Consider the following 23,194-nt stretch of genomic DNA (forward strand, 5'->3'; position numbering starts at 1 on the left):
TTTTTTTAATTTTTTAAGACCTTTTTTTATTTGATAGACAGAGATCACAAGTAGGCAGAGAGGCACGCAGAAAGAGAGAGGAAGGGAAGCAAGCTCCCGCCGAGCAGAGAGCCCGATGCGGGGCTCGATCCCAGAACCCTGGGATCATGACCTGAGCTGAAGGCAGAGGCTTTTAACCCACTAAGCCACCCAGGCGCCCCTAACTTGATCACTTCTGTAAGGGCATTTTTATCTCCAAATATGGTCAAATTCCGAGGTTCTGGGAGTTAGGACTTAAACATAAATTTGGGGAGGGGACAGAATTTAGGCATTAACAATGAACAATCCCATAGTGATTACTCCTGTACATTTTTCTTTGTGCACTTAAATAAATACATCATAGAGTAAACTCCTATAAGTGCTGTGTCAGAATTTATGTACATTTCTAATGTTCATGCATAAAAAGAGTTGTGAATTCTTTTTCTCTCTGTAAGATTGGTGATATTATTCCTTATTGGTTACATAGAACTTACCAGGGAAGCCATGTGTGCTTTGAGTTTTGTTTGGGGACAAGTATTAATGATTCAGTTTCTTTAATAGCACTGCTCAGATTTTCTAACTCTTCTTCTGTCGGTTTTGTTAAGTTGTATTTTTCGAAAGAATTTCTGCATTTCATCTAGGTTTTCAAATTTGTTGATACTAGGGACGCCTGGGTGGCTCAGTGGGTTAAAGTCTCTGCCTTCGGCTCAGGTCATGATCCCAGGCTCCTGGGATCGAGCCCCGCAGCCCCGCATCGGGATCTCTGCTCAGCAGGGGGCCTGCTTCCCTTCCCCTCTCTCTCTCTGCCTGCCTCTCTGCCTACTTGCCATCTCTGTCTGTCGAATAAATAAATTAAAAAAAATTTGTTGACACTAGTTTTTAATATCTAACAACTTCTGATTTTGTCGGTCCTTTTAACTGAATGCATATTTTTGGTTTTATTTAATTTCTGCTCTTCTTTCTATTATTCCTTCTTCCTTTGGATTTAATTTGCTATTTTTTTTTTTTAAGCTTCAACATATGGATGATTTGATCATTGATTTTTTTTTTTTAGACTTTCTTTTTTTTTTTTTTTTTAAATATTTTATTTGTTTATTTGACAGAGAGCTAGAGAGAGAGCACAAGTAAGCAGAGTGACAGGGAGAGGGGGAGAGAGAGAAGCAGGCTCTCCGCTGAGCAGGGAGCCCGATGTGGGACTCGATCCCAGGACCCTGGAATCATGACCCGAGCTGAAGGCAGCCACTTAACCAACTGAGCCACCCGGGCGCCCCTTTTTTAGACTTTCTTTTCTAAATCCAAATGTTGGTTAGGATATGGAGCTACATGGAACTCTTACTCACTTTTCGGTTGGGTGTGTAATTTGATACGACGACTATTAAAGCTGTTTGATGATATTTACTGAAATTGAATATACATATACCATGTGATTCAGCATTTTCAGTCCTGTGTAAATATCCTATAGAACCAAGTACATATGTATACTGAAAGACATGTGTAAGGGTGTTTATTTTATGGAAGCATGTAACTGAAGGGCCAACAACCCACATGTCCATCCAGCATGGATGAATAAATCGTAGATTCACAAAATGGAATACTATGTAGCATTGAATAGCATTAAATAGAGCAAACTACTAGTTAAAGCAAGTACATGAATGAATTGCATATATACAGTGTATGATTCAGATTCTGTGTACTGTTTAACCACAGACCAGGGGAACCTATAGTTTCAGGAGAGTGGTTATATTTGAGAAGGAAATTGGGAAGGGTCATGAAGGGAGCTTCTGGGGTACTCACTCCTAATGTTCCATTTCTTCACCTAGATGGTGGTTATGTACACAGGTTCATTTCTTTCTTTCTTTTTTTCTTTTTTAAGATTTTATTTATTTATTTGACAGAGAGAGATCACAAGTAGGCAGAGAGGCAGGCAGAGGGAGAGGGGGAAGCAGGCTCCCTGCTGAGCAGAGAGCCCGACGTGGGGCTCAATCCCAGGACCCTGAGATCATGACCCAAGCTGAAGGCAGAGGCTTAACCCACTGAGCCACCCAAGCACCCCTACAGGTTCCTTTCTTAATAATTAATCAAACTGTATATCTGTGATTGTGTGTCTGTTTTACTTCAATAAAAAGGTCTGTTTAAATGTACTGCATATTTCCTAAATGGAAATGGGACATTTCCCAAAAAATGTCTCTTTGGTATTCTTACTTTGCAGTGTTTGAGAGTATCTGTCTCCCATACTCTTCCAGCCTTGAGAATTGCCATATTTTAAAATATTTCCTAATCTGATTGGGAAAAAAATGGATTGCTACTTTTTTTCACTTTACTATTTTTGTTGGAGATATTATGCATTTATTGGACATTTCTATTTCTCTTATATTTGGCCCATGTTGTTTGCTTATTTTTCTCTTGAGTAAAAATCTTCATTTTTTACCATGATTGGTAAGATTTTATGGCATACATCTTTCTGTCATTGCCATGTATGTTGGAATTTTTTAAAAGACTCCTTATAAAGGAACATGTTTAGCTTCACAGCAAAATTGAAAGGAAGGTACAAAGATTTTTCATATATCCCTTGTCCACACATGCATATACTCCCGGATTATCAACATCCCCCAGCACGATGGTACATTTGTTACCGTTGATGAACTTACATTGACACATCATAATTGCCCCAAGTCCACAGTTAACAGTAGGCTTCATTCTGGTTTTTGTATAGTCTATGGGCTTGGACAAATGTATGATATGTATCTATCACTATGGTATCATGCCAAATAGTTTCGTTTTTAAAATGTCCAAAAAAAAAAAAAAAAAAAAAGGACCTAAAAATACTCTGTGCTCCACCTGTTAACCTCTTCACAACTCCTACCTCCAACCCCTGGCAATGACTGCTCTTTTCGCAGCCTCGTAGTTGTGCCTTTTCTAGAATGTCATATCATACAGTAAGTAGCTTTTTCAGATTGGCTTCTTTCACTTAGCAATGTGCATTTGAGGTCCCTCCATGGCTTTCCATAGATTGATAGCTCATTTCTGTTTAGCACTGAATAATATTCTGTTGTCTGAATGTTCCAGTTTATTCATCCATTCACCTACTGAGGGACGTCTTGGTTGTTTCCAAGTTTGGGCAATTACGAGTAAAGTTTCTATAAACATCCCTGTATATGTTTTTGTGTGGACATGAGTTTTCAGTTGATTTGAATAATTACCAAAGAGTGCAATTGCTAGATCATAGAATAAAAGTATTTTTTTTAAAGATTTTATTTATTTATTTGATAGACAGAGATCACATGCAGGCAGAGAGGCAGGCAGAGAGAGAGAGAGAGAGAGGAGGAAGCAGGCTCTCCACCGAGCAGAGAGCTCGATGCGGGGCTCAATCCCAGGACCCTGAGATCATGACCTGAGCAGAAGGCAGAGGCTTTAACCCACTGAGCCACCCAGGTGCCCCAGTATTTTTTATTTTTAAACAGATTGCTAAACTCTCTTCCAAACTGGCTGTACCATTTTGCATTCCCATCAGGTTCCTATGGAAGAAAGTTCCTGTTGTTCCACATTCTCACCAACATTTGGTGCTGTCATGGTTGGATTCTGGTTATTCTAATAGGTCTATGGTGGCATCTCGTTGTTTTAGTTTGTAGTTCCCGAATGACATATGATGAGTATCTTTTTGTATGCTCATTTGTCAATTACATATGAGTATCTGTTTTTGGTGAGATGTCTGTGAAAATCTTTGACCCCTTTTTTAATTGAGTTGTTTATTTTTCTTATTGTTGAGTTTTGGGTTCTTTGTATATTTGAGATATAAGTCTTTTTGTCAATCATGTCTTTTGCCCATAGATTCTCCCAGTTTGTGACTTACCTTCTCATTCTCTTGAGAGGGTCTTGTGCAGAGTAGAAGTTTTAATTTTTTTTTTTTTTTGGTCAGAGAGAGAGGGAGAGAGAGCAAGCACAGGCAGACAGAATGGCAGGCAGAGGCAGAGGGAGAAGCAGGCTCCCCGCCAAGCAAGGAGCCCGATGTGGGACTTGATCCCAGGACGCTAGGATCATGACCTGAGCCGAAGGCAGCTGCTTAACCAACTGAGCCACCCAGGCATCCCATTAATTTTAATGAAGTACAGCTTATCAGTTTTTCTTCCACGGATTGTGCTTTTTGTGTTGTATGTAAAAAGTTATGAACAGACCTATGGTCATCTAGATTTCTTCCTGTGTTATCCTCTGGGTGTTATATAGTTTTGCATTTTGCACTGAGGTCTAAGATACATTTTGAGTTAATTTTGTGAAGAGTATGAGGTCTGTGTCTAAATTCTTCTTTTTAATTCTTTTTTTTGTGCATGTGGTTGTCTAGTTCTAGCACCGTTTGTTAAAAAAGACTATCTTTGCTTCATTGTATTGCCTTTGTACCTTTGTCAGAGATAAAGATGTATTTTGACAAAGATATATTTGTGTGTGTCTGTTTCTGGGCTTTATTCTGTTCTCTCTATCAATGTATTATTTTGTTAGTACCGCACTGTCTTGATGACTGTAGCTTTATAGTAAGTCTTGAAGCTGGCTAGTATTAGTCTTCCAACTGTGTTCTTTTCCTTCAGTATTGTTTTGGCTATTCTGGGCCTTTTGCCTCTCCATATAATCTGTAGAATCAGTTTGTCAATATACACAAAATAACTTGCTGGGATTTTGATGGGATTGCATTGACTGTAGATGAATCAAGTTAAACTGACAACTTGATAATATTGAGTTTCTATCCATGAATATGGAATGTCTTTCCATTTATTTAGTTCTTCTATTCCATTTGTCAGAGCTTTATGGTTTTCCTTATATAAATCTTGTACATAATTTATTAGATTTATACTTAATATTTCATTTTTGGGATGCTAATGTAAATGATATTGTTTTAAATTTCAAGTTCCATTTGTTGGTTCCTGGTATATAGGAAAGTGATTGAATTTTTTATATTAATCTCATTTTTTTTAAGGATTCTTTAATATTTTCTGTAGAGATGAGCATGTCTGCAAAAATCATTTACAAGGACAGTTTTATTTCTTTCTTCCCAATTTATATACCTTTTATGTCCTTATTTTACTACATTATGTAGGACTTCCAGTCTAATGTTGAAAAGAAGTGGTGAGAAGAAACATCCTTGACTTGTTCTTGATCTTAATGGGGAAGCTTCTTGTTTCCTACCATTGAGTATGATGCTAACTTAGGGTTTTTGTAGCTATTTCTTAACACATTGAGGAAATCCTCTCTATTCTCAGATGACTGAGAGTATTGTCATGAACGATCAGTTGATTCTGGTGCCAATTCCAATGTGAATGTGTATGTGTCTGTATGTAGGGGACCAACAACCAATGCTTTGGATACCAGTTGGGTGTCCTACAATTCAACTCAGTCTGATACTGTCTTCCTGGAGATAGTGTCAGATTCTACAGGTTAAGGGCTCAGTCCTATAAAACTTCCTCCCAAACCTTCAGGCACCAGTTTCAAGCTGTTACTTGTGTTTCTTATAGTCCTGCTACAAATCTGAGATTCCAGTGACCCCCTCCAACTTAGAATGCCCGTTGCAAGACTGGATATAAATCAGAAGTTCTTGTGACCTCTTCTTTGGGTTTAATTTGTTAGAGTGGCTCATGCAACTCAGTGAAACATGTTAATTATTGCATTATCAGTTTCTTATAAAGTGATGTAACTGAGGTACAGCCAGGTGGAAGAGATGCATAAAGCAAGGTATGTAGGGAGGGTTGTGTTCACATGTTCACCAACCTGGAAGCTCTCTAAACTCAGTTCTTTGGGAGTTTTATGGAGGACTTACCGAGCGGCCTTGATCTGTGATTAATTCCACTTTTAGCCCTTCTTGCTTCTCAAGACAGTGCGGGAGTTGGGACTGAAAATGCCAAGCTTTTTAATCATGACGTGTCTTTCCAGTGACCAGCCCTTAGCCAGGGGCCCATCCAGAGTTATCTCACTGGAACAAATGGCACTTCTATCACCCAGAAATTGTGAGGGTTTCAGGAGCCCTTTGTTAGAAGTCAAGGTCAAACCAGTAATTGAGGGGCACCTGGGTGGCTCAGTGGGTTAAGCCTCTGCCTTCAGCTCGGGTCATGATCTCAGGGTCCTGAGATCAAGCCCTGCATCGGGCTCTCTGCTTAGCAGGGAGCCTGTATCCCCTCTCTCTGGGCCTGCTTCTCTGCCTGCTTGTGATCTCTCCTTCTCTGTCAAATAAATAAATAAAATCTTTTAAAAAAAGGCCAGTAATTGAATGAAAGATGCTTCTAATACTCTTATCACCCAAGAAATTTCAAAGTTTTACGTGCTCTGTGTCATGAACAGAATGAAGACCAAATATACATATTTCTTACTGTAAATCACAGTATCACAGTGGTTACTGGATTTTATCAAAAGCCTTTTTTGCTTTTATTGATATGATCATACCAGCATATTGTAATTTTTTCCCTGTTTGTGATTCATTTTTCGTGTCATTATGGTCTTTTGTTCTATGGGAGCTTACCTTTTTTTCTGACTAAATCTTCAGTTTTTTTTGCTATCTGACCTGGCCATCAACTAAGAAAGGCTTTCCTTTTTCCAGAGTTATAAATACATTGCTCGTATTTTTCTTTTAGTACTTTTATGATTTTTATTTTATTAAGTCCCTAATCCATTTAAAATTTGTTTTCATATATGTTATGAGTGCACATCAAACTTATCTTTTCTCTACTCAGGAACGTGCTTATTTTGGCAACATTTATTAAATAAATAATTTCTACCCTATCTATAGCTTAAATTGCCAGTTTTATCATTTATCACTTTCCCATATTTGTGTCTATTTCTGGATTTCAAAAATTTTGCTAACTGATCTGTCTATTCTAAGTAACCACTTAAGTTTTATCTTTGTAGCTTTTTAAAAAAAAGTGTTGGGGGCAAGTTTCCTTTTTGTTAATTCTTCATTTTTCAAAATACCTTTAATTTTTTTCATACATTCTCCTAGATGAGTTTCATTATCATTTCTGTATCAAAATCCTTAAGATTCCATTGGAGTTTTAATTGGAATTTAATTTAGTATACCTTTTATTTAGAGCATGGAGATCTTTTTTGAGACCTAATATTACTACCTTTCTTACAGGAACTTGCTATGTTTCTGTTTACTTGGGTCTTCTTTGTGTCCTTGAATCTTTTGAACAAAAGGTTGTCTGACTCAAGAATTCTAAACTCAGTTGAACTTGGAGGCAACAATAATTCACAGATACAAGAGCCAAGAAAGAGTCCTACATATATGCTCAGATTAAATGAATTATTAGGGGAGTGATTGTCTTAGTCCATTTGGGCAGCTGTAATGAAATACCACACACTGCTTATAAATAGCAGAAATTTACTGCTCACAGTTCTGGAGGCTGGAAGTCTAAGATAGGGCACTAGCATGGTCAGATGAGGGCCTTCTTCCTGGTCATAGACTTCTCCTGTCCTCCCATAGTGGAACTGGCTAGGGAGCTCTGTGGGATCTCATTTACAAGATAGTAATCCTCTTCATGAGGGCTTCACCCTCAAGACCTAATCACTTTCAAAGGCACTGCCTGCTAATACCATCACCTTTGAGGGTCAGAAGTTCAACATATGAATTTGGGGGGGGTGAGGGATAGATACAAGCATTCAAACAATAGTAGTGATTTACTCTAGGCAACCTAAAGATCAACCTGAACAATGCAAAAATCAGGAAGTAATGCTATAAAAAGGTTAGTAGGAAATCAGTAGTAAACCAGAAACTAATTATACAAGACCACACACAAGCAACTAATTAGTTTAAATATAGGTGCAAAAGAGCATGGAACAGTACTTTTTCTAAAAACAGATAAAAAATAATCAGTTAACTATAATATTACGTAATGAAGCTGCCAATTTATGAGAAGAAAAACTAAGAAGTAGTGTAGATCTGAGGATATAGAAGTGTTTTTCTTACAGCAGTTGATTAATGTCTAATTAAAGATACTGATAATTAAGATAAATTCAAGAGTTTTTTTGAAGTGGCAAAGGAATCCGTCAAATAAACTTTCTGTGCTTTTCAATTAAAATTTTTTAAAAAGCGGGGCGCCTGGGTGGCTCAGTGGGTTAAGCCTCTGCCTTCAGCTCAGGGCATGATCTCAGGCTCCTGGGATCGAGCCCCGCATCGGGCTCTCTGCTCAGCAGGGAGCCTGCTTCTCTTCCTCTCTTTCTCTGCCTGCCTCTCGGCCTACTTGTGATCTCTGTCTGTCAAATAAATAAATAAAATCTTTAAAAAAAAAATTTTTTTTTAAAAGCAAGGTATAATTTACATACAGTAAAATTCATTTTTTTTTAACCACATAGGTCTGTTAATTTTGACAAATTAATTCATTTGTGCCACTACCACCCCAATAAAAATGTGAAATACTTCTATTACCCACCAACTTTTTCCTATGCTCCTTTCTGGTCGGCTCCCTTCCATCCCTTTAGCCACTACTGACTGGCCTGTCTTACTCCTCTATAGTTTAGTCTTTTTCAGAATACTGTGTAAATGGAATCAGACAGTGTAAATGTCTTCTGTTGAGTATAGCTTCTTTCACTTCATATAATGCATTTGGGATTCATTCATATTGTGTCAGTGGTTGTTCCTTTTAATTGCTGAGTAGAATTCCAGTGTATAGATGTACCACACCTTGTTTGCTTATTCTCTTATTGAAGGACATTTGGGTTGTTTCCAGTTTTTGACAAATACAAATAAAGCCTCTCTTATAACCAGAAGGGGAAAAAGGAAACCAGAATCCACAGAGTAAGAGATAAACAAAACAAAACAAACAAGAATATTTTACAGGAAATAGAAAACATAAGATGACAAATAGATCCAAATGTTTATAACAAAAAATATTGTTAAACTTTCCATTAAATGACAGAGAATCGAAAGGGGAAAAATGTCTATAAGCTTAGGTGACCAACTTTACTCTTTCTGAAATTTCTTGAAAGGTCCAAAGAACTACCAAGATAGAGAAAACCTGGAATCAGCCCTATTTGTTAAGGGAGCGATGCCATCCATATTCCCTATACTTGGCACATTTCACATACCACATATTCACACAAACATCACTCCACACTTATGTTCCCAACCCACCCCCCAGCCCCAGAGGAACTTTTTGACAGTATCACAGCCTAGTGTGGGTAAGGAGAAAAAAAAAAGACTGTACAGTGGTGTACAGACAGGGTTTGACTAAAGGATGCTATCCCGAATACTCTTAGTTCTCTTTTGAGGAGATTCAATGAGGGGGAAAAGCTGTTGTAATTTAGATAAGTAGAGACACAGCTACATGCGGCCTCTTTTGTCACCTCTTCAAGAAGACAGGTGTCAAGAAACCCATGGGCATATGGGGCCGTGCCTGATGCGAGTCTCCTCTTTTTACAGAGACCCAGGAGGGATCTGGGCAGGTCAAACCACACAGCAAACTCTAGACTGTGGAATAGTTGGAGCATTGCAGTCCCTCAAGTGGTAACACCATCAAAGGCGGGGATAATCCTAGCGAGTTTGTAGTTGAGCTTTTGTAAATTTACTTTATGGCTAGGATGTGGTGGAATGGAAGAAAGTAGAGAGGGCTGTTCAAGCAAAGAGGGTTACCAAAGAAGACTCAGGAAGGGATGAGCTTTGCAAATTCTTAAATCATATGCATCAGTAGAAACTAGAGAACTATGGGAAGATTTTTGAGTGCCTTGTTAGAAAAATGTTAGAGTGGCATGATTATGCAGAATAGTGCTGTAGGGCCAGTAATAGCTAGTTCTTCCTATGCAAGTATTGTAGGAATACCGTTTAATCTCCACAACAGTCCTGGGATGTAGTTGTCATTGATTGTCCTGTTTCATACCTGAGGAGCGACTGAGGGCTGGGCAATCAGCAAAGACCCGAGGGTAGTAACCTGAGTTCTAGATGATGAACAAAGACAAACACAGGAGGAGTGGAGATGGGGAGCATCAGGTCTAAGATGCTCTGTAGGTGTCAAGCCTGCATGACTCAGAATAAAGTCTCTAGTCATCTAACTGAAATAGACTGGTCTTTGTTTTTTCTTCTTACCTATAGTATGCTGTGATATCATAAAAAATTTCCAATGAGGCAGGGCAGTAGGTTGGGGTTGTGAGTAGGGAGCGAAGTGGGTGTGATTATGTCATATGTGCAGCTCCTCATAAAATGTGTTGCCTTTTGATGCTACAGTGATTTTTGTCCTCTGTGGTTCATAGCATAGAAGCAGAAGTTAGAACTGTAACACTTTACGGTGGAGCAGATGCAAATACTAGCCTAATTGATTATTTTGAAATAAGTTATAACTTGCTAATGTGGAAGACCAGGAAATACATTTTTCCACTAGCTTTAGAGTGACTTCTATTTTTAAATGCCAAAAAACTGAGAAGCCTAGATTTCTGGTTGGAAAAATGTTGTTTTGCTATTAACATTTAGATTGCATTGTAAAGTAGCTTACGTTGTTATATTTTATGAACAATATATTTTTTTATGAATATGCATGCCTAAAATTTTAATGCTCTGGCAATAACTTGAAAGGCATGTTGAATTGGAAAAACTTAACTACTCTACTTGTGATTATGCTCAAATGTATGTGAAAAGAAAGTGGAAGTTGGGTGAATTTTTTAAAATGTAAAATGATTATAGTGAAATACAACCCAAAATTTATATTTTTCTTTTGTTCTAAAATTAGAGAAATAATGTAATCACCTTTCTTCATACTGCAGGAAGAAAAGAGGTGGAAAGGTTTTCTGTATCTTTGTGTTGAATTGACTCCAAATAATTGGGTCTTTCTAAAAAAAGGATTTATTTATTTATTTTAGAGAGTGAGAAAAAGAGAGGGGGGAGGTCCTGAAGTGTTGGCATGAACCAGCAGCCTCAGTGCGACCTAGGGAACATGTGCAAATACAAATTCTCAAGCCTGAGCTGCTGAATCAGAAACTCTAGATGTAAGGCCCAGCAATCTGTGTTTTAACAATCCCTCCAGGTGACTTTGCTGCACGCTAACACTTGTGAACCACTGGAATGATATTTATGAAGGTATATGTTACCCTATAATGAGTTATGTAAAAGAGCTATTTTTTGGGGGGTGCCTGGGTGGCTCAGTCATGATCTCATGGTCCTGGGATAGAGCTCCACTTCAGGCTCTCTGCTCAGCAGGGAGCCTGCTTCCCCCCTCTTTCTCTCTGCTTGCCTCTCTGCCTACTTGTGATCTCTCTCTCTGTCAAATAAATAAATAAAATCTTTAAAAAAAAAAGAGGGTTTTTTTGTCATTATGAATATGCCCCCTATATATGTAGGTGTAGATCTGTCTGTCTAGTTGATGTTCTTTGTTTGAATTAAATACTGAATACATAAAAGAATAGTTGCATCACTTGTGAAGAGTATAAAGAGAAAAAGTAATAAACTCTCCTGTATTTCACCATCCAATGAGTTGCAAAAAAAGATTCTCTGAATATTAGCCACATATCCATGCTTCCACCTCAGTAGTCCCCCACTCCAGTCCTAGCTTGGATATAAAAATATTCTGAAATTTGTGTGTTATATTTCCAGTTTTTCCCCTATGGTTTTACCACATGCACATGCATATTTTAAAAGCCTACATCATTTAGTTTTGCAAGACTTAGAATTTTCTGTAAAAGCGTCATCCTGTGTATATTTCTCCAGTGATTCTTTTTTATTTGCTCAACATTTTGTTCATGGTGTGTGTGCAGATTTGCACACATTCATTTTCTTTGCTGTACTGTTTGAATATACCATAATTAATGTCTCCATTTTCCTTTCAGTGGACATTGAATGGTTCCAGTTTTTGCTTCTACAAACGCTGCTTCTGTGAAATTCTTGTACCTATTTCTTGGTACATTTGTGTAAGAGTTTCACTGGAGCACTGGTTTTCAAGCTATTTCCCTGAGAATCTCTGGGAAGAAATGCACATTACATCATAACCCAGTTTTAGTTTCCTGGTCATAGTATACAACAATACAAAGGATTTCTGTATATTGACAAAAATTGGGTCCTGACACCACCTAAACTCATTTGTTGTTTTGGTAACTCTTTTGTAAGTGTCTTAAGATTTTCTGTGTAGATGATCATGTTATTTTCTATGTCATCCTTTCCAATTAGTAAACTTTTTATTTCTTTTTCTTGCCTTATTATACTAGCTAGAACCACCATTAAAATGTGGAATAGAAATGATGAGAGCAGATGTCCAATGTCTTCACCTTGTTCCAGTATTAGGGAAGCATGCTTAATATTTGACAGTTTGATATGATGTTAGCTGTAGGTATATCATGTATGCTTTTTATCAGATGAAGATATTTCTAATTTGCTGACAGTTTTTTCTTTTTAAACCGTGCAGGGATATCAAATTTTATCAAATGCCTTTCTGCATCTATACAGATGATCATATTTTTTTCTTAATGTGGTAGGTTACATTGATTTTTGAATGGTCCTTGGGCTGGTAAGCAGTATGTTGCTCAGTTTCAAATACTTTGGGATTTTTAAAATGTCTATTACTGATTTTTAGTTTAATTCCATTGTAGTCAAAGAATACACTTTGTATGATTTGACTCCTTTAGTTATCTGAGTTGAGTTTTATTGCTTGATCTTTGTCATTTCTAGGTCTTTTTCTACTGTTTCATTTTTTTTTTCCCCGACTTTAGGTGATACTTTCATCCTTCTTTGCATGCCTGCTAAATCTTGAACTGGAGGTTGGACATTGTAAATCTTATTTTGTTGGGAGTTTGGATATTGTCCTGGGATGCGGTTAAGTTATGAGGACACCTGTTCTCTCCATGTTTGCATTTGATCTTGGTCAGGCTGGACCAGCATAACCTGTACCTGTGGGCCAGCTGGGTTGCACAGCTGAGGCTCTACTCTTCCAGTACTCAGAGCAGTGGCCACATTGCTCAAGGCTTCTCCATGCTGGTTGTGGAAAACATGAACTGTCCCCAGCCCTGTGTGAGGTGCGGAAATTGCTCTTTCTGTTCCTTTCTAGTGGTTCTTTTCTTTGACCTTGGGTATTTTCTTTGCATGCATGGACTGAGCAGTACGCAGCTCTAGACTCGGGGGAAACTCCTCTCTGATTCTTTGTTCTGTGTATCTTGGCCACCTGGACCTCCTGGAATTCTCAACTCTGTTTCCTCATCTTAGGGTGACTACCAGGTGCTGTTTGTGTTTCTCCTCCCTCTACTTTTGACTGGAGATTCTTTTCAACCAGAGGCAGTTGGTAGACTTACCTCATCTGTTTCCATCCTCTCGGGCATCCCTCTTCTGCACTGCATGCTGTTTGGTGCCTGAAAATCATTAGTCATATTTTGCCTATTTTTTAGATCTTCAAGACGAGAGAGTTCATTTAATCCTTAATATGTTCTCTAGTCTAGTATAGTCACAGTGGAAGTGAAAAACATACATAAAATATATATGTTTTTAGGAAAATAATTCCAAATTCATAATGATATTTCCAATTCACATACCTTAGCCCAGATTTTTTTTTTCATTTGTGTCTTCTATGCTGAAATATCTTGGTTCTAAAGATATCACTAAAAATTACTCACTTTTATATTTCTTTTCAGTTTATTATTTTTTATTCTTCTATTTATTTTAGAGAGTGTGTGCACAAGCAAGGGCAGGGCATAGAGAGAGGGAAAGAATCTTTTTTTTTTTAAGTATTTATTTATTTGAGAAAGAGAGAGATAGTGACAGAGATAGTGAGAGAGAGCACAAGTGAGGAGGAGAGGGAGAAGCAGGCTCCCTGCTGAGCAGGGAGCCAGATGCAGGACTCAATGCCAGGACCCTCTCAAAGGCAGATGCTTAACTGATTGAGCCACCCAGGCACCCTGGAAAGAGAGAAGCTTAAGCAGACTCCACGCTGAGCGTAGAGCCCAGTGCAGGGCTCCATCTCAAGACCCTGAGATCAGGACTTGAGCCAAAATCTAGAATTGGAGGCTTACTGGACTAAACCACCCAGATGCCCCTCACTTTATTCTTATAACAACCCTAAGAGGCAGGTAAAATACCAGTTCACAAATGTCATTTTATTGATGAGGACATTGAAGCCTGACGATTAAATGACTGTGTGAGAGTCTAGGATGGTAGTTTTCCTGGCCAAGCTGTGGGAAGGATCTTCAGTCGCCTGACTATAAGTAGGTTTCACCTTCATGTCACTTTTCAGCTACACACACACACGTGCACGGCTTACAATTTCTCATGTATGAAACAAGGAGATTTGACCAAATGGTTTCCCAGATTTCTTCAGCTTCTTCCCAGCTGTTTGCGCTTCTCATTCCCCTCTCCTCCTGGCCACATACACACACCTTCTGTCTTCTCACTGTGCTGGCAGCAAGATGTGACTGCGGTGGATATAAGATGGAAGGCACCGGGGTTCAGTTCTCAGACCCTCCTGGATGTGGTCTGTGGTGGGAAGGTGACCAGTGAAGCTTGTCCTGGGACACGCCCTGCTGAGACGTAAGCCCAGGTCCCAACCCGCTGCTCTTGTATTCTCGTTTTCAGACTGATGTTTCCAAAGTAATGAGTTTCACAGCCTGGTTGGGGACCATTTCTTCTTCTCAGTGAACTCAGTCTCTAATTCATGTATGTGTGGATAAAATACTCACTGACATTTTTGCCTATTGTTTCAGGGTGGGTGTTCTAGATTCTGCAGTAAGCCGTGGCTTTTATCTTCAGATTCTCTAGTTCTCAGCTGTGATTTCTGTCCATAAATTAGGTGCAGTAAACTGGACGCAATCTTAGACCTGATCATTTTTTATCTCAGTTCTGTTTAGTTTGTATTTAGTAAGAATGCATATCAAGAAGAACCTGATTCATACCTTATTTTGTTGGGGGGAGGTGTTCTAGGCTTAGTAGTAGGCCATGTTTGTGTTTTGTTTTGTTTTTACTTCATCATTAAAACCCTGCCTTAATTGCCCTCAGATTTTTTTCTCTTTTACTTTTTCTTAACAATAAAGAGATCAGTGGAAACAAATAGAAGCTAATAGAACTGAAGGCACGGGCGAGGGGGGGCGGGGGTGGTGCTTGGGTGGCTCAGTGGGTTAAAGCCTCTGCCTTCGGCTCAGGTCATGATCTCAGGGTCCTGGGATCGAGCCTCGCATTGGGATCTCTGCTCAGCGGGGAGCCTGCTTCCCTTCCTCTCTCCCTGCCTGCCTCTCTGCCTACCTGTGATCTCTGTCTGTCAAATAAATAAATAAATCTTTAAAAAAAAAAAAAAAGAACTGAAGGCATGAGTAATATTGGAATGTGTTTTAATGTTGTACCCAGATAGAGAGTACTATAGTGAGTACGTGATTGAAGCATCTTTGGTATTCTGAATATAAACGCTGGTTCCTCAGTTGATCCACTGTAGAAATACTAGAAGGGATGGCAAGAAAATGGTTAAAATATTAAAATATTCCCTCACTCTCCTGCTCCTTCTTAGGGGAGTTCTGTTCTCAACTGCCTGTCAAAGTATAATGGTTTTGCTGCCCTTAGGGGCACCTGTACTGAATTGCCCAGCAACCTTTACCCTGGAAGGACTGCTGGGCTAGCTTGTTCTGCTTCTCTGCACGCCTTCCTGATTTCCAGATTTCATTGCATGACTTTCACTGGCTTATTGGTAAGGGGGCAAATGTCCATCTTCGAGGACATGGGTGCCACCATTCTCAAAGTGGGGGAGCTGGACTGGGCAAGAAAGGGAAGATGACTGCCATTTTTTCAGTGTCCACCAAGTGTTGGTCATGGTCCTAGGGATTCTGCATACCTTCTCCTCTTTGGGCTTCACAAAACCTTATGAAGAATGTACTATTGCCTCCACTTTTTAGGTGGGGAGGCTGTGGGAGAAAGCTCCACATGTTTGTAGAATATAAAGATTCCCCCTATAATTGTGACTTGCCTTTTTTCAGCTTTTATTCTTTAGACATTCCAGGTAAACTTAATTTCATATGAGTTTAAATGAGGTGGTATCTAGTAATCACTTGGTAACAGTGAGACAGTCTGTAAACTATAGTTGAAATATCTGTGAAATATCTCTCCCGTTAAGGGTATTTGCCAGTTTCATCTACAAAGAGATATAATCCTTAAAACAGAGATTTCTTAAAGAATTACCAATAAATTGGTTGATAAATTCGCTTGTCTCCTCAGTAGTCTGGAGAATAAAGTTAAGGATCCTGTAAGAGCCTGGTCCTTGGAGTACTATGGGGGAGAAATGTAAGCTGCTGTCCTTACTCGGTGGTCCCTGGCTGGGATGTTTCTGAGTAGAGAGGTGCCAGCATGGTCATCTCATCCTAAAAAGATGAGTTTGGAACCTAAATAGAATGATCAGTGTAGGGGCGCCTGGGTAGCTCAGTGGGTTAAAACCTCTGCCTTCTGCTCAGGTCATGATCTCATGGTCCTGGGATCAAGCCCCACATCGGGTTCTCTGCTCGGCAGGGAGCCTGCTTCCTCCTCTCTCTCCTCTGGCCTCTCTGCCTCCTTGTGATCTGTCTGTCAAATAAATAAAATAAAATCTTTTTTTTTTTAAAAAGTGATCAGTGTAAAGCCATAGGTTTACACTTCTTGGGGTCAGACCTGCTGTTGAATCTCATTCTCTGATCCTTAGAGTAGACTGGAATTAAAGAGCAAGAGAAAGAAAAGTCCATTTGGCCCTTGGGGACATACTGCATTAAGTCTGGGGCAAAGATCAAAGGTGGAATCTTTTTTGTTTTTGTAGTACTAATGGTCAAAAGTAGGTAGATCAAGATAATATTGAAAAAGATGAAGTTTGGCCATTTTTTAATATTCTGTATAGTAAACAATTCAAATTGGAACATTGGTCTGTGTTTGCGGGATCTTTCTTTTGTGGAGTCTACCAAATGACTAATAGGAAAAGTCGTGTCTGACTTACTCTTCAGGGGGGTGTAATTTGAGGATTCATGAAAGAACCTAATTTATTAGGAAGATTAAATGCTAGTAATGCATAGACTTTTCACTCTAGAACCTGATCCTTGTTTTGGGGCCTGTTAGTGTATTCTTTTGTTTTCTTACTGCATGATCTTAAGACCCTAACCTTCTTTTTACCTCTCTCATAGAAGCCTGGTTTAAAAGAAAAGGCCAAATCAAAGATTTGGTAAAATGCAAACTATTTTAGATTTGTAGACATACTGTCTTGTCTACTTAGCTCTGCAAAATTACACTTTCATGATATAAACAGTAAGCTGCTTGGGGAAAAATTCCAGCAATTCGTCCTTCCCAACCTTACACATAGCAGCCAACAAGGCAATTTATATTCAGCAACTCCCTGTTCTTGTTTAATTTCCTCAGACAAAACAAGAGATTGTGGTGGGCCTGCTAGTTCACAACAGCAGAACTTGTTTCTCCTGCTTATCATCACCTCATGAATCAGAGACTGTTGGAGCCACAGGGACCCTTAGAGTCATCTGATCTGATGCCTAGTTTACAGATGGGGAACAGAGGCTCAGACTGAGAACTCGTTCAAGGTCATGTGTTTGTAAGTGGTATAGTTGAGTCTTCAATAGTGTTTTGTTTAACCCTCAGTGTTTCCCTTATTTTCCCTTTATCTGTCTTTCTTTGCAATAATTACTCACATTCCAGGAAGAAAGCACCATCCACTGAGAGCTAGTTGTATGCCTGTTCTCCAAATAGCTCCAGACTAGTGGACAACATGATTACCAGTCACTGCTTTGTATAATAAAGCTTGTGTTTGGAAGTCGGATTTCCGTTTTATGAGAGAAATCTAAGGCAGACATCATACTGAGAATCTCTGAGGCTCCTCTCTTTTTCCAGGCTGTTCTTCACCATTCGGGAGCAGCCTTATAAAATATGATGAAGGCATCATCACCAGCATTAGGAACAGCCTTGTTGCTTATAAAGCTGAATTACTTGGGGCAAGGTGTTTACCCCTTCTGAATCTGTTTCCTTATTAAATACTGTGGTGTGTGGCACACACTTTTTAGAGTTACTGTATTACATTATGGAAGGGAAATATTGGATTACAATATGGAAGGAAATATGGAAGGGAGACATATTACATATGGAAGGGAAAACATAAAATACAATGGAAATGAGGGGTACTGGGAGTGGGAGAGGGAGAGCAAAGTGCATCATTGGAATGAAAAAATGACAACTCTGAGTGATTGGAAATCTTGTTGGTACTTCTGCCTGAAGACATGAAACTGGTGAATGTCCTCTACCTGGTGACTTTATACCAGTGAAAGCCATTTAAGGGTTGCGCCTCCCATGGGAATCCCTCTGAAAGCTTGGGTTGAAAAAGCAGATTCTCTCTTGTGTAATAAACAAAAAGTGGTGGGAGAAGTGATTTTGATATCTCTTTCATGAGGGCTGGGGGACCACAGCTGTTGCTTCTCAGGAAGACAGAAGCACCTTAAGGTTTGGGGAAGACTGAATCGATTGGTAGATTCTGTAAAAGTCATCATTGTGTCTTGAGCATGTACTTTGGGTCTAATCCAATGCCTGGCAATGTGAAAGACACATAAATAGTGTGCAGCCAGAGCCACATGCGTGAGGAGTTTGCCTTCTGATTGGGGGCAGATGAGAACCAAGATTATCTGAGATTAACAACCCAAACTGTGTTGGAAGGAGAAGACGTCAGATGTCAGAAGAAACAGATTCATGCAGGGTGATAGGGAGTCAGTAGTTGCTTGTCGAATGGAATTGTGAATGTGAGCTTCGGGTGGTTATGTAGCAGAAGATGAGCTGTTGTTCCAAGTCGGGATAAACCGTGGGTTGAGCACAGAATTTAGGGGACACTGTTAGAGTCTTGACTGGAGCAGAGGGCAGAATTTGCCCAATGATGGAGGCTAAGGGGGATAATTAAGGCCAGGATAATTTTGGAGGATTTAGGAATCTAGGAGTTATGGTTTATGGTGTGTGTGTGTGTGTGTGTGTGTGTTTACAAGAGTCCTTGATAGGTGTTTGTGCTAGGTGCTGCCTGTGAGAGTGTCTGCCTACTTTCCTGATGACAAGAATGAGGAAGAGATAGACCTTGGTCATTACACAACACATTGTGACACAGCAACCTCATTACTTCCTGTTTCCATCTGTGAGCAGGGCCTCTGGAAGGAACAGACAGGTTCCGTGGCAGTCTGAATGGGGTCTAGGGGGGAGTCGAGGCTGTGAGATGTACGTTTTCTGTAGAAAACCAGACATACAAATGGGCAAAACCATTGAGTGACCTGACTCTCAGATGAAGGAGAATTTCCGTGGACTAGCAGCCATGGCCCGTGGCCCATGAAGAGGTAGTTTCTCCAAACCCACTTCATTAGCCCAACCTTGTTCTGAATTCAGCCTAGTCTAAAAGCTCAATAGTAAATTAATTTCAGCATAATTTGTCCAGGCTTCTGTGCCAGGACTACAGAAGAACACTCTTTGGGTGAGTCTCTCCAGAAAGAGAGGGCACTTGATAAAAGATGTGCTGGAGGTGTGCTCCTTCCATTCACGGATAGACTGTGAGGTAAGGAGAAGCCTGTGGTCAGGTGGCAGACAGAGGGCACATTGCAGGTTCCAGAAAGAGCAGTGAGTACCCACAGTTCGCAGTGCGGGCATACCTTTTCTCCATTTTTTTAGTGACCCTTGTGGGATCTGGCAGATGGATTGAATGACGACCCTCACGTGCTCGTTAGAGCTGCAGAGATGGGGAACGTCTCGGTTCCTTGAATCGTCAGGAGAATGGCTAGAAGTGAATCTCTGAGGTAGTTCTTTCTTCCCAAAAGGATGCAAATCCCTAATTAAAAATGAGGGTAACAACTAGACCTACTTTTTAAAAAAACAGCTTTATTGAATACTATTTATGTACTATAAAATCCACCCTTTCAAATATGTATTTCAGTGGATGTTAGTAAATTCACAGAGTTGTGTAACCATCCCCTCAATCCAGTTTGAGGATCTTTCCACCTTCCTGAAAACCTCCCTCGTGCCTGCTGTGTTCGGTCACTCTTCCCTCCTCTCCCCTGCCCAGGCAACCAATAATGGGCGGGACCATGTCTGATAGATTTGCCTGTTCTGGACATTGCAAATAAATGGGAGCCTAAAATAGGCATTTCGCATAGGGCCGTCATTTAGCGTAATGCCTTCAAAGTTCCCCTGTGTTGTAGCATACGTCCGTATTTCACTACTTTCTGTTGTTGAGTGGTGTTCCATCGTACCGATATACCCTAGTTCACATATCTATTTGTTCGTCAGTCGATGAATTGTTTCTACTTTTTGGCTATTGCAAATACAAGTGTTGGCTATATTTGTTTCCTTTGACTGTTCTGACAAATTCCTGCAAAGTTGGTGGCTTAAAAACAATAGAAATGTATGCTTTCACGGTCTGAGACCAGAAGTCTAAGGGGAAGGTGTTGCTGGTCCGTATTCCTTTTAGGGGCTCTGGGGAGATCCCATTCCTTGCTGCCTCCTCTGGTGGTAATGCCAGTCCCTGACGCAGCCCTTTCCTCCATCTCCACGTTGCCCTCTCTTCTGTGCATCTCCCCAAAGTCCCACTGACCCTCTCTCACCAGGATACATGAGCTTGCCTTCAGGGCCCACCCTGGTAAGCCAGAAAAAGGTCTTCCTCTTAAGATCTTTCACATACTCAAATGTTTGGCCACACACGGTAGCATTCACGGGTTCCAGAAATTTGATGTGACTGTCTTCTGGGGGGACTGTGTTTCTGCCTACGTCAGCAGTTGTGAGCATTCACATAAACTTGCTGCGTAAACGAGTTTTCATTTCTCTTCGTAGATAACTGGGAATGTCATTGCTGGGCCACAGTGGGAACTTATGTTTAGCTTTCTAAGTAATCATCCACCTGTTTTCTGAAGAGACTGGGCCATTTCACATTCCTGCTCACGATGTCTGAGGGTTCCAGTCTCCACATTCTTACTGGTTGTCTGCCTTTTTGAAACTATAGCCCTTTTAGCAGGTGTGAAGTGTTACCTCATTGTGGTTTTAATTTGCATTTCCCTGATGACTAATGATGATGAGTATCTTTTCATGTGTCTTAGCCAGCTTATGATTCTTGGTAAAATGGCTCTTCAGAGCTCTTACCCGTCTTAAAATTGGGTTGTTGGGGCACCTGGGTGGCTCAGTCGTTAAGTGTCTGCCTTCGGCTCAGGTCATGATCCCAAGGTCCTGGGATTGAACCCAGCATTGGGCCCCCTGCTCAGTAGGAAGCCTGCTTCTCCCTCTCCCACTACCCCTGCTTGTGTTCTGTCTCCCTCTGTCTCTCTGTCAAATTAACAAGTAAAATCTTTAAAAATAAATAACTAGATAAAATTAGGTTGTCTTTTTGAATTATAAGACTAAGCTTATTTTTCATAATCTGCCCCAGTCTCTGCCAGTCTTAAGAATGTGATGATTGAGGTGACCTTGATGAGGAGGTGCTGGGGCCATCCAGGTCCCCGGGATGCCTGGAACTGGGACAAGGCAGTCATGTCTGCAAGGTACCATGTCAGTCTGTTCCTCCCAGGTAGATGGGACCCACAGTGGCCTTTTGACTCCCAGTTACTGTGTCAGGGAAGCGAGGAGATGGCTTATTCTGTGTCTTAGAGATCATAACCTCAGTGGTGTTGTAGGCTGGCTGTTGTCTGATGAACAAGGGGACCGACCTAAAGAACCCCACAGCATATTCTCATTGTAGCCTGTTTTTCTTTCTTTCTCTTTTTTAAAGATTTATTTATTTATGTTAGAGTGAGTGCGAGCAAGAGCATGAGCAGGGGGAGGGGCAGAGTGAGAGAGAGAACCCTGGAGCAGACTCCCCACTGAGTGTGGAGCCCGATGTGGGGCTCGATCCCAGGACCCTGAGATCATGACCTGAGCCAAAGGCAGACACTTAACGACTGAGCCACCCAGGCGCCCCTGGCCCGTTTTTTTTTTTTTTCTTTCATAACTCTTGACACAATTTAAATTAAGTAGTTGTCTCTATAATATTTTACATTGACTATCCTCCTCCTCCTCCTAGATGATTAAGAACCCCTGGGACGAGAACCACATCTGTGTTTTGTCGCTACCACTGGTCTCTAACACAATATGCCGTAGGCAACCAGCTGGTTTTTGTTGGGTGGAAGAGTGACTGGAACATGCCAGTCGTGGGGGTTGAGGAGGATGTCCTCTGCTTTGCAGTGGGTGATTCACTCGGAAGTATGAGACAGACGGTTGTCTGTTAAATAAGTAATTCATGAGCCGCCGCATGTGCTGCTCAGTGTCTTGTATTTTATCCACCACTGACGCCATTTCCCCCGTGTATTTCTCCTTTCCAGCAATCTATAACTACAACGTGTATTTCTCCTTTCCAGTGATCTATAACTACGTGTATTTCTCCTTTCCAGCGATCTATAACTACAACGCCTCTCAAGATGTGGAGCTCTCCTTGCAGATTGGAGACACGGTTCACATCCTGGAGATGTATGAGGGTAAGTCTGGATGGCCTTCTGCCAGACAGGGAAGGGGAAAAACGGTGGGAGTTACTTATTAATGAGGCCCTTAGAGCAAGCATCAACATGCTTTACTTCCTGAAGTGGGGCTAGTAAAAATCCAGGAAGGACTTCAGGTTATACAGTTTCGTACCGAGGGTGATTTCAGAACAGCCTGTTGAATGCAGGAGTGCAGAGGTGCCCAGACACCCGAAACTCAAAGTACACAAGTCAGTGAAGCCCAAGCATGGGATGCCGGAGGGTCCGCCGCAGGGCTGGCTAGAGACGAGCCACGTGGGACACCAGATTGGCTGTCGTGCCAAGGAGCAATGCTGATTAAGTGGCTTTTTCAGCTCAGCACTAAATGTTGCCAGATTGGGGGAGAAATGAAGGAGAGACCTACGGGTCTGAGATTCTTTCACAGAATTAGGTCAGGGCTACAGCCGATCCAGAAAGTCCACTAGTGTATTCTTGCGATGAGCTCGGGCCAGGGAGGTGGTTCTGGTTAACCTATTACTGGGCTGCAGGGTAGTACTCAGGACTCCCGATTGTCTGAGAGGCACGCGTTGTGTCCCCCGCTCCTCCTACCACATCCCACCCCACCCCAAGTTTTAGCTCCAACTCAGGCTCTCGGATTCCTAGCTGGACTTCCTGCATCCACATGTCAAGTCCCCTGAGTAAAACAGACCCGGACCCAGGCCACTGACGTTGAAGGTCAAAGCAAAGACCAATTTTGAGGGCCCATTTATTCTCTCTGAAGATTGAGGCAGGAATGAGGTGG

The 23,194-nt window shown here is 40.7% G+C and overlaps 1 protein-coding gene across 2 annotated transcripts in view; it reads left to right on the forward strand.

Annotated features, from left to right (window-relative positions):
- DOCK5 (dedicator of cytokinesis 5) overlaps positions 1–23,194 on the forward strand; it is a 218,837-nt gene that overhangs the window by 37,288 nt on the left and 158,355 nt on the right. Inside the window, exon 2 of one of the 2 annotated variants that reach the window (XM_047717378.1) lies at positions 22,330–22,413. The exons of the other annotated variant lie outside the window; for it this stretch is intronic. Coding sequence (XP_047573334.1) covers positions 22,330–22,413 — 84 coding nt within the window. The remainder of the gene's footprint in view (positions 1–22,329; positions 22,414–23,194) is intronic. 2 annotated transcript variants of the gene reach the window in all.

The sequence above is a fragment of the Lutra lutra genome, chromosome 2 (genome assembly GCF_902655055.1).
Source record: "Lutra lutra chromosome 2, mLutLut1.2, whole genome shotgun sequence".
NCBI lineage: Eukaryota > Metazoa > Chordata > Mammalia > Carnivora > Mustelidae > Lutra > Lutra lutra.